At 46.6% G+C, this 14,351-nt stretch overlaps 1 protein-coding gene across 4 annotated transcripts in view; it reads right to left on the reverse strand.

Annotated features, from left to right (window-relative positions):
- Nucleotides 1-822: 822 nt before the first annotated feature.
- SMARCC1 (SWI/SNF related BAF chromatin remodeling complex subunit C1) overlaps nucleotides 823-14,351 on the reverse strand; it is a gene marked incomplete at both ends in the record, with an annotated part of 93,870 nt that continues 80,341 nt past the window's right edge. For all 4 annotated transcript variants that reach the window (XM_080715655.1, XM_080715654.1, XM_080715656.1 and 1 more), the window contains 3 exons: nucleotides 823-914; nucleotides 3,904-4,080; nucleotides 10,403-10,664. In XM_080715655.1, the coding sequence (XP_080571781.1) occupies nucleotides 823-914; nucleotides 3,904-4,080; nucleotides 10,403-10,664 (531 nt within the window). The remainder of the gene's footprint in view (nucleotides 915-3,903; nucleotides 4,081-10,402; nucleotides 10,665-14,351) is intronic.

A 14,351-nucleotide genomic window follows, 5' to 3' on the forward strand; every position in this document is an offset into this window, starting at 1 on the left:
GGAGAAGGAATGCCTTTTCAAATTCCAACCCCCAAACTTCATGCTGCCCTCAGAAAAATAAAACACCTGCCCTAATCCAGAAATCATCTCCACAGGAACTACAAACAGTGGACCTGGAGAAGGAACGGATCTGTTCCAGAGCGTGTGTGTTCTCTTCTACGCACTAGGTTAAGCGGTGTGCTCTGTGGGCAGGGTGGAAAGAAAAACACCAACCTGGCACCCCTCTTCCCATCTTTTGATTTTGGTGCATTTATATGTGGCAAAAGTCCCAAGACTTTACCAGCAGCACCATTCTTAGCTCAGATAAGCAGAAATAAGGTCACTTATAATGCCTTTAAGTGTCCCTGTGACTATCTCCTTCTGCCCATCACCGTTTTTTTTTTTTTTTTTTTGGTTCCTATTGACAAAGAATGCTCTCCTTTAAAACAATCCTAACAGAGGGAAAAAAAGAAAAATAATTATAGCACATTATTCACAGAAGCATAAGACAAAGCACAAAACGGAAGAAGAACAAAATGATAAAGACACAGAATGCTAATGTTGACCGGACCTATGGATGATAAGCTGCCAATGACCCACAGCAGGATGGGGAGGCACAGGTTGTTTTAGGGTGGCAGGGCTTGCTGTCACCACGGGCTCCCCTTGGGCATCAGCTGAGGACCTGATGCAGGTGTCAGAACATAGAGGGTGGCACTGTGACTGGATGCGTGCTTGGGGCTGAGGAAGAAATGTCCTGAAAGAAACCCAAAGTAGCCGAGGAACACAAGTCTTGTCATCCCATCCAGCGTGTGGTGGGCCTGGAGGTCTCTTGAATCTCCCAGGCTAAGGAGTGGCTGAGGCTGGAGGGCCTGAAGCAGGAGGTGGCGGAGCCCCGTCTGCAGGTGGTGGTGGCTGCTGCTGCGGTGGAGGGGGATCTGCGGACACAGCCAAGGGCAACTCGTCACTACTGGAAACACAGCTTGAAAAAGAGTCATTCAGTAACAATGGCTCACAAAGTATTTCCCTGTGGCAGACAAGCAACATGGCCCTTGAGGCACTACAGACACTACTCCATGTGGTCAGATGCACACAAATGCCCAGGATGCTAACCCTGACCAAGTGGTGGGGGCAGCGGGGTCTGAATCTGCCCCATTCTCCTTCAAGGCCCATTCTTTCCAAGAATCACTCCAGATCCTTTCAAATCTTAGTTGTATTTGATTTTATTGCATTTTAATGGTTCTAATTTTACTTCTCCAGGTAAATAATAAGTTCCTTCCTGGGCAAGTTCTGTGACTTTAATTTTTTCCCCAATGTCTAACCTTGGTGAGCACAAAATAGATAATCAATAACTTCTTGCTGATTAAGTGTCTCCACCAGGGCCAGAGAACTTCACAGAAGCAGCTGCTCACAAGCTGGATAATTCCTGGGAGCCTGCATAGCTCTGAACAGCAGTCCTTGGATTTTTGGCCAAAACTAGGTCAGGTCCTAAAGGGAACAATTAGTGTGAATGTCTGGGGCTCTCTCCTGTTTCAACTTTAGCTGCTTTAGTCTACAAAGGAACCCTAGAGTTCATTTAATCCAGGGTTTTAAAAACCTCTACATCTTGCCAGAAATGAATACATATGAAACAAATAATTAAAGTGCAGCTGTGCGTACCTGACACTTCACCTGGTCCTACCTAAGAGTTTCTACTAAATCTAAGGTCCTTCAAAGCAAATAATTCATTCCCCAATGATCTTATTGATGATGTTGTCTTCCAGGGGAGGAAACTAAGGCCTGAAATGCTGACCACAGCTGTTCCAGTGTGGCCTGCTAGTACTAAGAGCTACGCCAGCAGCTAAGAATTCTTCCACAGATTGCTTTATGGCAGGGAGGGCGCTATGAAACCTGCACATTTCCAAGCTGTGGTGCTGAGGACCCTTTAGGGTGAGATGCTGAAGTCAGATACTGTGGACTCCAGCAGGATATGACCCTGAAAAGGCACTATAGACTGGAGGTCAGTCCATTTGTGTCCTGCTTGGAAGGTGGCTTGGGAGGTGATTTCCTGCCAAGAAAAAGAGGTACCACTATACTGTTTTTCTAAGAACTAGCTCAAAGGAGACTTTTTTCTCTCTCCTTCCTTCCTCTCTCCCTCCCTCCCTCTCTCCCTGTAGTACTGGGAATGGAACCCAGGGGCATTCTACCTCTGAGCTATACCCCCAGCCCTATTTTTCATTCTTTGAAACAGGGTCTCACTGAGTTGCCAAGGGCCTCACTAAGTAGCTGAGGCTGGCCATGAACCATGATCCTTCTGTCTCAGCCTCCCAAATGCTGGGATTACAAGCATGTGCCACCACACCTTGCTCTTATTCCTTTTTTTTTTTTAAGGAGTTTATTAAAAAGAAAGAAATACAGAAGACAGTTAAAGCCCCATGCCACTCAGGAGTGGCATGGGGGGTGGTTCGAATGAATCCACCCTCTTATTCTTTATTTCATTCATTCATTCATTCATTCATTCATTCATTCATTCATTTTTTTTGGTGGCACTGGGAATGGAACCCAGGGGTGTTCTACCTCCAAGCTACATTCCCAGCCTTTTCTTTTGGAAACAGAGTTTTGCTTTTGGAAACAGGGTTTTGCTAAGTTGCTGAGGCTGGTCTAGAACTAGTGATCCTCCTGCCTCAACCTCCCAAGCACTGAGATTACAGGCATGTGTCACCATACCCGGCTTGGTTTCTAGTTTTCTTCACACTCATCACTTTGAACCCTGTATTCAGAAAAGGCTCCTGTAGGGAAAATAGTAAACAGAAGCTGTAGATGTCTCCTGAGATTCAAACCAGTCAGGTTTCTCATTCCCACTTTTTTTTTTTTTTGCAGTATTAGGGATTAAGCCCAGGGTGTTATGCATGCCAGGCAAGGACTCTGCAATGGAGCTATATCCCAGCTCTCACGGTTTTTTTTGTTTTGTTCTTTTGTACTGGAAATTTCTACCTGAGCTACATAATCAACCCTGTTTTTTTTTTTTTTTTTTTTTTCTGGCAGTACTGGGGATGGAACCCAGGGACATTCTACCTCCGAGTGACACCCCCAGCCCTATTTTTTATTCTTTATTTTGAAACAGGGTCTTGCTGAGTTGCAAAGGGCCTAAGTAGCTGAGTCTGTCCATAAACCACGATCCTCCTGTCTCAGCCTCCCAAATGCTGGGATTATAAGCATGTAAGCATGTGCCACCATGCCCAGCTTATTTTTGAAACAAGGTCTTCCTAGGTTAATGAGAGTCACACTACTTGCTGAGGCTGTCCGCAAATTAGTGGTCCTCCTGTCTCAAGACTCTCAAGTGCTGGGATTATAGACCTGTGCCACCATACCCAACTTTTTTTTGTGTGTGTGTGGTGTTGGGGATGGAACCAGGGGGGCGGGGGGAGCTTTCTAACTCTGGGCTACACCCCCAGACCTGTTTTATATTTTATTTTGAAACAGGGTCTCACTAAGCTGCTGAGAGCCTAAGTACCTGAGGCTGGGCCACGAACTGCGATCTTTTTTTTTTTTGCAGGTCTGAGGATTGAACCCAGGGGTATCTGACCTCTGAGCTACACCCCCTGCCCTATTTTTTAATCCTTTAGTTTGAATACTCCTGCCTAAGCCTTCCGAGTTGCTGGGGATACAGGCTAGTGTACGAGGACTATCTCCCTGGCCGGCCTCCCCACAGACCTCAGTGCTGAGCACAGCCTGATCATACGGTAGTGATCCACACTGTCCTCTATGTACCTTCCCTCAGCAGTGCTGGGAGCAGTGACCAAAAACAGATCTTCTGAATCCCAAGGTCACAGAATGCTCTGTGTGTAGACCTGCCAGACCTTATGGAAGGAACAAAGCCTTTCCTCCCGTGACTGCAGCTACTCAGGCAGACCCTGGGGCAATGTGATTTCCCACCCTGCTACTTACACATGCCATTTGGTGCTGTGAGAGGTACCCGTGGTCCTAAGATGTTTCCTGGCACTGGAGGCATCCCAGGAGGGGCAGGCCCACTTCCAGCAGGGTGGATGTTGGCTGCAACAGTGGGAATCATGCGGCTTGGCATGGGCTGCCCAGGCATCATGGAAGCTGGGCCTGGCATCTGACCTGTGGAGGGAGATTTAAAGTACTCTTGAGTATTAAGAAGGGGAAGAAGAAATCAACTCAATGTCCAAGACGGCTAAATACAGATAACCCTGTCAAAGAGCAATAGCAATTATCTGTAGTCATCGCTAAGATTGGCTCTTTACATATACACGTATTTTGGGAGGGACTAAAGGGGAAGGATGTGGAGTGACTGACTGCTCTGAACTCTGGCAGAGGCGGGTAGCCCTTAAGCACTTACAAAGGAAGCATCTAGAAGAAAATGTTTGTTGCTGTTAGTTGGGGTGAGCAGCAAGTGGAGTGGACCATCAAATGTCTTCCAGAGCACACAACATCCCAAGCGCAGACCACAGGGAAGAAGAGAAGTCCTTAACAGCACATGCCTGTGATCTCTCAGTACGTGAGAAGCAGAAATGGGTGACTGCAGGCTAGGGACAGCCTCGGTAATTAGCAAAATAATGTCCCTGGCTTCAGCCGGGCATGGTGGCCCATGCTTGTAATCCCAGTATTTGGGAGGCTGAGATTGGAGGATCGCAGTTTGCGGACAGCCTCAGCTACTTAGTGAGGCCCTCTGCAACTCAGTGAGACCGGGTTTCAAAATAAAGAATAAAAAATAGAACAGGGGGTGTAGCTCGGAGGCAGAATGCCACTGGGTTCCATCCCTAGACCTGCAAAAACAAACAAAAAACCCAAAAAACAGACTGAAAAATAGGGCTAAGGGTGTAGCTCGGCAGTGAAATGTCCTTGGGTTGCAGACAGGTTCGAAGACAGCCTCAGCTACTTAGTGAAGCCCTTTGGAACTTAGTGAAACCTTGTTTCAAAATAGTCAAAGCTGCCAGGTGGTGGCACACTCTTGTAATCCCCGCTGTGGGCGTGGACACTGGCAGAGGAGCTACCTGTGAGGGAGAAGGGCTTTGTCCTCCTGCTCATCGTCCTGTCCACTGCTGGTGTGGTTTGGAGGCTTCAGCCCCCTTCCCCCGAGAACACTCCAGGCCAGGGCCACCAGCTCCCTCAATGCCATGTCAGAGCCTCTTTGCTCTTCTGTTCCCGCAGCTCCTCCAGGAGGAGTCTACCCAACTCCCGTCATTAAACCCTCTCTGAGCCAGAAGCAGTGGGATTACATGCCCATAATCCCAGTACTTGCAGACTGAGACCAGAGGATCACAGGTTTAAGGCCTGTGCGCAGCAGGTTAACAAGACCCTCAGCAACTTAGTAAAACTGTTTAAAAATAAAAATTGCCAGACGTGGTGGCGCACACTTGTAATCCCTGCGCTTGGGAGGCAGAGACAGGAGGATCGCGCTGGTTCGGAGCCAGCCTCGCTGGCTTAAGAGACCCTGTTTCCATATAAAGTTAAAAAATAGGTCTGGGAGTGTAGCCCGGAGGTAGAAGGGCTCCCAGGAACACCAGTACCACCAAAAAAATAAATCAAAGCTGCGCAGGTTCGAAGTCAAAGCTAGCCTTGTTGGTTTAAGAGACCCTGTTTCAAAAAAAAAAAAAAAAAAAAAAATATATATATATATATATATATATATATTTTCAGTGGTACTAGGGTTCCTGGAAGCCCTTCTACCTCCAGGCTACACTCCCAGACCTATTTTATATTTTTGAAACAGGGTCTTTTACACCAGTGCGGCTGGCTTCGAACCTGCGCGATCCTCCTGTCTCCCCCTCCCAAGCGCGGGGATTACAAGCATGCGCCACCACGACAGGCACTCTCCAAATAAAATATAAAATAGGTCTGGGAGTGTCGCCCGGAGGTAGAAGGGTTCCATCCCCCTCCCCCCCCTCCTTCTTTCTGTGGTAATGGAAATGGAACCCAGGGCATTCTACCTCTGAGCTACATCCCCAGACCCATTACTTTATTCTTTATTTTGAAACAGTCTCACTGAGTTGCCAAGGGCCTAAGTAGAGGAGGCTGTATGTGAACCGCAATCCTCGTGTCTCAGCTTTCCAATGCTGGGATCACACACCTAGCTGGAACCCCCATCTCTTTGCAGTACTGGGGATGGAAGCCAGGGCATTCTTCACCCAAGCCTCACCTCCCACTCTAACTTTCTACTCTCTAGTTTGAAACAGGGTCTCATTGGGTTGCAAAGAGCCTCACTAAGTAGCTGAGGCTGTCTCTGAAGCATGGGCCACCATGCCCGGTTGAAATCTCTTTTCTTTATTCTTTTTTGGTACTATGAATTAAAATGAGGGGCAAGCAGGGCGTGGTGGCACATGCTTGTAATCGCAGCATTCAGGAGGCTGAGACATAGGTATCCTGGTTTGCTGACAGCCCAGCCTCAGCTACTTAGTGAGGTCCCTTGGAACTCAATGAAACCTTGTTTCAAAATAAAGAATTAAAAAAAAAAAAATAGGGTAAGGGGTGTAGCTTGGAGGTAGAATGCCCCTGGGTTTCATCCCCAATATATATAAAAAAAGAAAGGTGCATGCTACCTCTGAGCTCCATCCCCAGCCCTATTTTCTCCTTCCTTCCTTTCTTCCTCTCTCCCTCCCCTCTTTCAGTACTGGGTATTGAACCCAGAGGCATTCTATCTCTGAGCTACACTCCCAGCCCTAGTTTTTATTCTTTATTTTGAAATAGGGTCTCACTGAGTCACAAAGGACCTAAGTAGTCTGCATGATCCTTCTGTCTCAGCCTCCCAATCTTTCTTTTTGTGAAAGAGTATCTTGTTAAGTTGCTGAGGCTGGTTTCAAACTTGTGATCCTTCTATTTCAGCACCTCATGTACTGAGATCATAGGCATGTGCTACCACACCTAATTTTTTTTTTCTTTTGCGGGTCTGGGGATGGAACCCAGGGGCATTTGACCTCTGAGCTACACCCCCTGCCCTATTTTTTATTCTTTATTTTGAAACCGAGTCTCACTAAGTAGCTGAGGCTGTCTGTGAACCGTGATCCTCCAGGTCTCAGCCTCCCGAATGCTGGGATTACAAGCGTGCGCCACCACGCCCGGCTTTTTTTTTTTTTTTTTTGGCTGGGTCTGGGGATGGAACCCAGTAGCATTTGACCTCCGAGCTACATCCCCTGCCCTATTTTGTCTTTATATTTTGAAACAGGGTCTCACTAAGTTGCAGAGGGCCTCACTAAGTAGCTGAGGCTGTCCGTGAACCACGATCTTCTTGTCTCAGCCTCCCGACAGCGTGGGGATTGCAAGCGTGTGCCACCATGCCTGGCCATACCTGGCTTTTAATTTTTTGTTTGTTTTTGTTTTGCGGGTCTGGGGATGGAACCCAGGGGCATTCGACCTCCGAGCTACACCCCTGCCCTATTTTTTTTGGTGATACTGGGGTTCCTGGAAACCCTTCTACCTCTGGGCTACACTCCCAGGCCTATTTTATATTTTTATTTGGAAACAGGGTCTCTTAAGCCAGCAAGCCTGGCTTTTAACCTGCGTGATCCTCCTGTCTCCGCCTCCCAAGTGCGGGGATCACAAGCGTGTGCCACCACACCCGGCTTTTTTTTTTTTTTTGGGTGGTGCTGGGGATTGAATCTGGGGCATTTTATCTCTGAGCTATGTCCTACTTTATTTTTTATTTGGAAATAGCATTTCACTAAGTTGCTGAGGCTGCTTTTGAACCTGTCTCTACCTCTCAAGTAATGGGATTATAGATGTGTATCACTATGCCCAGCTAAAATTTCTACTGTTTCAAGGTTCCAAATTTATTTTATCTTGAGGGACTGAACCAGGAGAGCTATTCTACCTCTGAGCTACACCCTCAATCCCATCTTATTTTGAAACAGGGTTTCACTAAATTGCCAAAGCTGTCCTTAAACCTTGATCCTAGCCGGAGGATTGTGGTTCGCGGACAGCCTCGGCTACTTAGTGAGGCCCTCTGCAACTCAGTGAGACCCGGTTGCAAAATAAAGAATAAAAAATAGGGCGGGGGTGTAGCTCGGAGGTAGAATGCCCTTGGGTTCCAACCCCAGACCCGCAAAAACAAAACAAAACAAAACAAAACAAAACCAAAAACAAAACAACATTGATCCTCCTATCTCAGCCTCCCAAGTACTGGGATTACAAGCATGTGCCACTGTGCCCACTTTAAGTTTTCAAGTTCGTGGTGTTTTATTACAACAGCTACTTAGGTAAGGCTCTCTGCAACTTAGTGAGTCCCTGTTTCAAATAAAAAATGAAACTAGGGCTGGGGCGTGTAGTTTGGAGGCAGAATAACCCTGGATTCAATCCCCAGTATCGGGGGAAGGAGGGGAAGAAGAGAGAGGGGCTAGGGAGGAAGCTGCTCAGTGTGCTTGCCTCGTATGTACAAAACGCTGGGTTCAATCCTGAATATGGGGTACAGGTCCTTCCTCTTGGAAAAATGATTTCTGAAGATAAAATCTCAAATGGGGGTAGAAATTAAGAGGACGAAGGAGAAAATAAAATCAATTTTTCAGCCGGGAGTGGTGGCTCACACTTGTAATCCCCGCGCTTGGGAGGCTGAGACAGGAGGATCACACAGGCTTGAAGCCAGCCTCAGCTACTTAGGATGCTCTCAGCAACCTAGTGAGATGCTGTTTCCAAATAAAATATAAAATAGGTCTGGGAGTATAGCCTGGAGGTAGAAGCCTCTGGGTTCCATCCCGATTACCACCACCACCACCAAAAAAAAAAAAAAAAAAAAAAAAAAAAATCAAATTTTCTAATGCAACCCATCTATTTGAAATTTCAGAAACCAATATGGCATCTGATAAAGGTATCAAGAACTATAAATAGTTAACAAAGTCTGAAGGCATTCCCACTAATTCTTACTAGCATGAAGAATTATGGCACCCACAAACCTGAAATGCCTAAGGGGAGGCCTGATCAAACAAAATGAAGGGTGTGTGTGTGTGCTTTACATGAAAAAAAATGCCAGGCTTCCATTCCCCTGCAGATAGGGAGAATAGGGAGGTGAGAGATAAATGGCTTCAAAATAGCAGCAGCAAAGCACAAGACAGTGGGAGTGGGAATGTGTCCTACATACAAGCTCACGCTCTTAAACAGCAGGCATCTGAAGCCTGCAACATGGGAAGATTGCTAAACTTAGTTAGCTAGCTAGTAGAGATCCCCTCTCACTCTCAGATTTATCTGATCTTTTACTAAAGCGGTACACCCATCATATCTAATGGTGCTTTAGTTAGTTTTATTTCTATACTTTGGGATGAAAGAGGCAGGTGGAAAGAAAACTCATGGTTATCTTGTCTTGACACATCACCAATCCATCTGACTTCCACACATCTAACTGACACACCATCTAACTGTCCACAACACCAGGAAAAGGGAAAAAAGCCACAAGGGTCGTGTGTGGGGGCTGGGCTGCCACGGCAGCTTCCTGGAGTGCCGCCACAGGTGGCTTCATTGTTGTCTATCTTTCTGGGAGGGTACGCTGCTGCTCCTGAAGAAGGCATGGTGGCCTGTCATCTCGGGGTGCAAGCAGGAGCAAAAGCTTTGCAGAGGACAAACACTCAGTGGAGGAGGGGCTTAAAACCCCAAGTACCAGAGCTAGTCCCACCTGTTTGGGAGGCTGAAGCAAGAAGATTATGAGTTCCAAAAGCAGCCTGGGCAAATAGCAAGACACCAATTCTTACTTAAAAAGACGAAGACACAAAGGCCGCGTCTAATGCCTTGGTTGACATGTCCTTAAACCCCTATTTTACTACTGATATAAAATCAGTGGTACTGGGGGTTGAACCAAGCAGTGCTCTGTCACTGAGCTGCATCCCTGGCTCTTATTCTGAGATAGAATCACCCCAAGTTCAGGCTGGCCTTCTACCTCATCCTCCCATGTAGACTGGATTATGGATATGACCATCTTAAAATGTTTGAGTCTTAGCCGGACGTGGTGGCGCATGCTTGTAATCCCCGCACTTGGGAGGTGGAGACAGGAGGATCGTGCTGGTTCAAAGCCAGCCCCACTGGCTTGAGACCCTGTTTCCAAATAAAAAAAAATTTAAAAAAAGTAAAAAAAAAGTTTGAGTTTTATCACTGAAATAACATCAGTACTTGGGAGGCTGAGACGGGAGGATCAAAGTTTTGAGGACAACCTTAGCAAGTAGTGAGAATTTCATCAACCTTGTGAGACCCTGTTTCCAAACAAGAAATAAAAACAGGCTCGGGGTGTAACTCAAGAGGCTTTTGGGTTCACCCCCCAGTGCCACACACACAAGAGTATGGCAAATTTTATGTGGATAGAACCAGATCTCCCATGTTATTATTTATTCGGTAACAACACCAAGTTTGTATAGGGCTTGTCAGAAAACACTACCTGCATGTCTAACCTCTGATAGTCCGTGTTATGGGATAAGCACAAGCCATCTCCACTGTGAAGCATTCCTCTCACCTGGTGGAGCTGGGTGAGGTGGTGGCATCTGGTGGTGCATCAGAGGGTAGGGCGGGGGCTGCTGATGAGGCATGATGCCAGGGTGCCCGGCTGCTCCAGGAGGGGCCAGGCCCGGGCCACCTGCGTGCTGGTGTGCTTGCTGGGGGTTCTGGCCATGCTGCTGCTGTTCCATTTGCTGTCGGGCTCGTAATTCAGCATATTTCAGCTGTTCCATGTGGAAGCTCTGGCGTTCAGTAAGCAGCTGCTGCCTCTGTTGTTCTAGCTGTAATAAAAGAAAGGGGAAGAGAAATAAGACCAGAAGAGGATCTCAAGACTGAACGACACACAGGACATCTACCAGATGCCTGAATTCTCTCTCCCTCTTGCAAACTTACAGTAGGAGGGCAGACAGTATTTCTTGAGTAGCACATTTCCATTTGGACACCTGGTCCCATAGCCAGGGTCCTCCCTATGTTACACTGAAGACCTGCTTTTCCTTGTAACCAGGAATTTGGTAGGTCTTTGATGGTGACTTGGTAGGTCTTTAGGTGTGTGTGTGTGCTTATGCGGTACTGGGGATGGACCCCAGGGGCATTCTACCTCCACAGGGTCTCACTGAGTTGGAAAGGGCCTTACTAAGTAGCTGAGGCTATCCTCGAACCATGATCCTCCTGTCCAGCCTCCCGAATTCTGGGATTACAAGTTTGTGCCACCATGCCTGAATGGTACTTAAGTTTTTTAAACAGATCTCATCTCACTGAGCTGCAAAGGGCCTCACTAAGAAGCTAAGGCTGTCCTTGAACCATGATCCTCCTGTCTCAGTCTCCCAAATGCTGGGATTACAAGCGTGCGCCACCACACCTAGCTTGGCATTTAGGATTTTATTTATTTTTGGTGGTACTGTGGGTGGAACCCACAGGCTTTCTACCTCTGGGCTATACTCAGACCTATTTTTATACTTTATTTGGAAACAGGGTCTCACCAAGTTGCTGAGAGCCTCACTAAGTAGCCGAGGGTGGCTTCGAACCTGTGAGATCCTCCTGTCTCAGCCTCCCAAGCACAGGGGTTACAAGCATGAGCCACCATGCCCGGCTGGCATTTAGGATTTTAAACACACTTTCCATGACTATATGAGACCTTTCCAGGAAAAGGAACCCCTACTGTTCATTTACAGTTCTCCAAGTGATTATATTTCAAGTTCACTCAACCTTACCAGGTACTCTCTTAACAATGCAATATTTGTGGCTACTGCCTACTTTGGAATACAAAGGCAGAGTTAAAATTCTTTAGCTGAGCTGAGGTGGCCCTAGCTCCAAGACACACATCTCTATGTGGAACTCTAGCAGCGCCACTGCAAAGCTTAGCTTAAGTACCCAAAATTACACTGGGTGACACATTCACAGAATATTTTAGTTACCTTATAGAAAAATGTGCATGAATCTTGAAGAGAATAAGCATTTCAATATTCAAGATAATTATTCTGGGACTAAAAATAAAGAGCAATAAGTTGTTCCATGTGGAGAAATTCAGAAACCACACGCCTAATACAGGTGCGCCAATGGAGCTCATCTTAAATTAGCACACACAGGAACCATGAAGATTATCCTGAAGCCGGGCGTGGTGGCGCACGCTTAAAATCCTAGCATTTGGGAAGCTCAGAGAGGAGGATCGTGGTTCACGGACAGCCTCAGTTGCTTAGTGAGGACCTTTGCAACTCAGTGAGACCCGTTTCCAAATAAAGAATAAAAAATAGGTCTGGGATGGGGGGTAGCTTGGAGGTAGAATGCCCTGGGTTCCATCCCTAGTACGAGAAAGAACGAAAAAATTAACCTGGTAAAGGGAAGAAAATAAAACCCTACGTTCTGGAGGCCACACTAGGATAATGGTAGATCATAGGTTAATTAATAAGCTGCCTCTTCAGTACTGGCCCACCCTTGGTCTCTAAGCAAAGCAAGCCACCAGGAGTCCTCCTGTGGTCACACTCAGCCATGAGCCCCCAGGCACTGTGCGCTGAGGCATGTCCAGCATGAAGTGCGAAGCTGTGTCAGTATAACTACACACAACCTAGAGATGCAGCATGGAAAAAACTCTTCCTATTGATTACAGGTAAAATTAACATTTTATATACTGAAACAAATTCTCAAAATTTCACTTGTTTTTAAATTTTTAGTTTTTTCCATGTGTACTAGAGATTGAACCTAGGGAAATTCTACCTTGAAGCTGTACTCTCACCCTCATAATTTTTTTTATTTTGAGACACGGTACTGTTAAGTTGCTGAGGCTGGTCTTGAACCTAAGACCCTCCTGTTTCAGCCTCTCAAATACTGAGATTAAACAAGCTGGGCATCATGGTGCATGCTTGTAATCTCAGCATTTGGGAAGCTAAGACAGGAGGACTACGCAGGTTTGAAGCCAACCTCATCTGCTTAGTGAGGCCCTTTGCAACTCAGTGAGACCTTGTTTCAAAATAAAGAAGAAAAAATAAGGCTAGGGAAGTAGCTCAGAGGTAGAATGCCCCTGGATTCCATCCCCAGTACCGTCAAAACAAAACAAAAACTGGGATTACAAATGAACCAACACACCCATCTTACTTTTTTAGACCATTCTTTTTTGTTTTTTTGTGGGTCTGGGGCTGGAACCCAGAGGCATTTGACCTCTGAGCTATACCCCCTGCCCAATTTTTTACTCTTTATTTTTAATTTTTTTTATTTTTGGTGGTACTGGGGTTCCTGGAAGCCCTTCTACCTCCGGGCTACACTCCCAGACCTATTTTTTTTTTTTTTTTTTTGAAACAGGGTCTCTTAAGCCAGCATGGCTGGCTTCGAACCTGCGCGATCCTCCTGTCTCTGCCTCCCAAGCGCGGGGATTACAAGCGTGCGCCACCACGCCCGGCTTACTCTTTATTTTGAAACAGGGTCTCACTGAGTTGCAAGGGCCTAAGTAGCTGAGGCTGTCTGCAAACCTCGATCCTCCAGTCTGAGCCTCCCGAATGCTGGGATTACAAGGACGCGCCATCATGCCCAGCTTAGCCTTTCTATTTTGAAACAGGGTCTTATTGCTGAGGCTGACCACAAACCTGTGATTCTCTTGTCTTGGGCCTCTCAAGTGCTAGTGCTAGGATTACAAGCATGTACCACCATGCTTGGGTGTAGCGGCGTAGTTTTTTTTTTTTTTTTTTTGGTGGGTCCGGGGATGGAACCCAGGGGCATTCGACCTATACCCCCTGCCCTATTTTTTATTCTTTATTTTGAAACAGGGTCTCACTAAGTTGTGGAGGAAGGGCCTCACTAAGTAGCTGAGTCTGTCCGTGTACCATGACCCTCTGGTCTCAGCCTCCCAAATAGTAGGATTATAAGTACCATGCCTGGTACTTTTTATTTTTATTTTTTTTGTGGTACTGGAGGTGGAACCCAGAGGCTTTCTACCTCCAGGCTATACTCCCAGACCAATTTTCCATTTTATTTGAAACAGGGTCTCACTAAGTTGCTGAGAGCCTCACTAAGTAGCTGAGGCTGGCTTCGAACCTGTGCAATCCTCCTGTCTCAGCCTCCCAAGCGCAGGGATTACAAGTGTGTGCCACCACGCCCGGCATACTTTTTAATTTTTAATATCTACTTACTTGTTTTGTTTTTGAGGCACTGGAGACTTGAAGCTAGGCACAGGCCCATTTTTTTCTTTATTTTGAAACAGGGTATCACTGAGTTGCAAAGGGCCTCACTAAGTAGCTGATGCTGGCCGCAAACTGTGATCCTCCTGTCTCACTCAGCCTTCCAAATGCTGGGATTACAAGGTTGGGCCACCATGCCTGGATCCTAATTTATTTTGACACAGAGTTGCACTAAATTGCTCAGGGCCTCACTAAGTAGCTGAGGCTGACCTTAGTGAACCTGTGATCCTCCTGTCTCAGTCTCAGTCTCCCAAGTACTGGGATCACAAGCATGCGCCACCAGTCCCAACTTCTGTGTTTTAT

The sequence above is a fragment of the Muscardinus avellanarius genome (genome assembly GCF_963383645.1).
Source record: "Muscardinus avellanarius genome assembly, chromosome: 18".
In the NCBI taxonomy this organism is placed as follows: Eukaryota; Metazoa; Chordata; class Mammalia; order Rodentia; family Gliridae; genus Muscardinus; species Muscardinus avellanarius.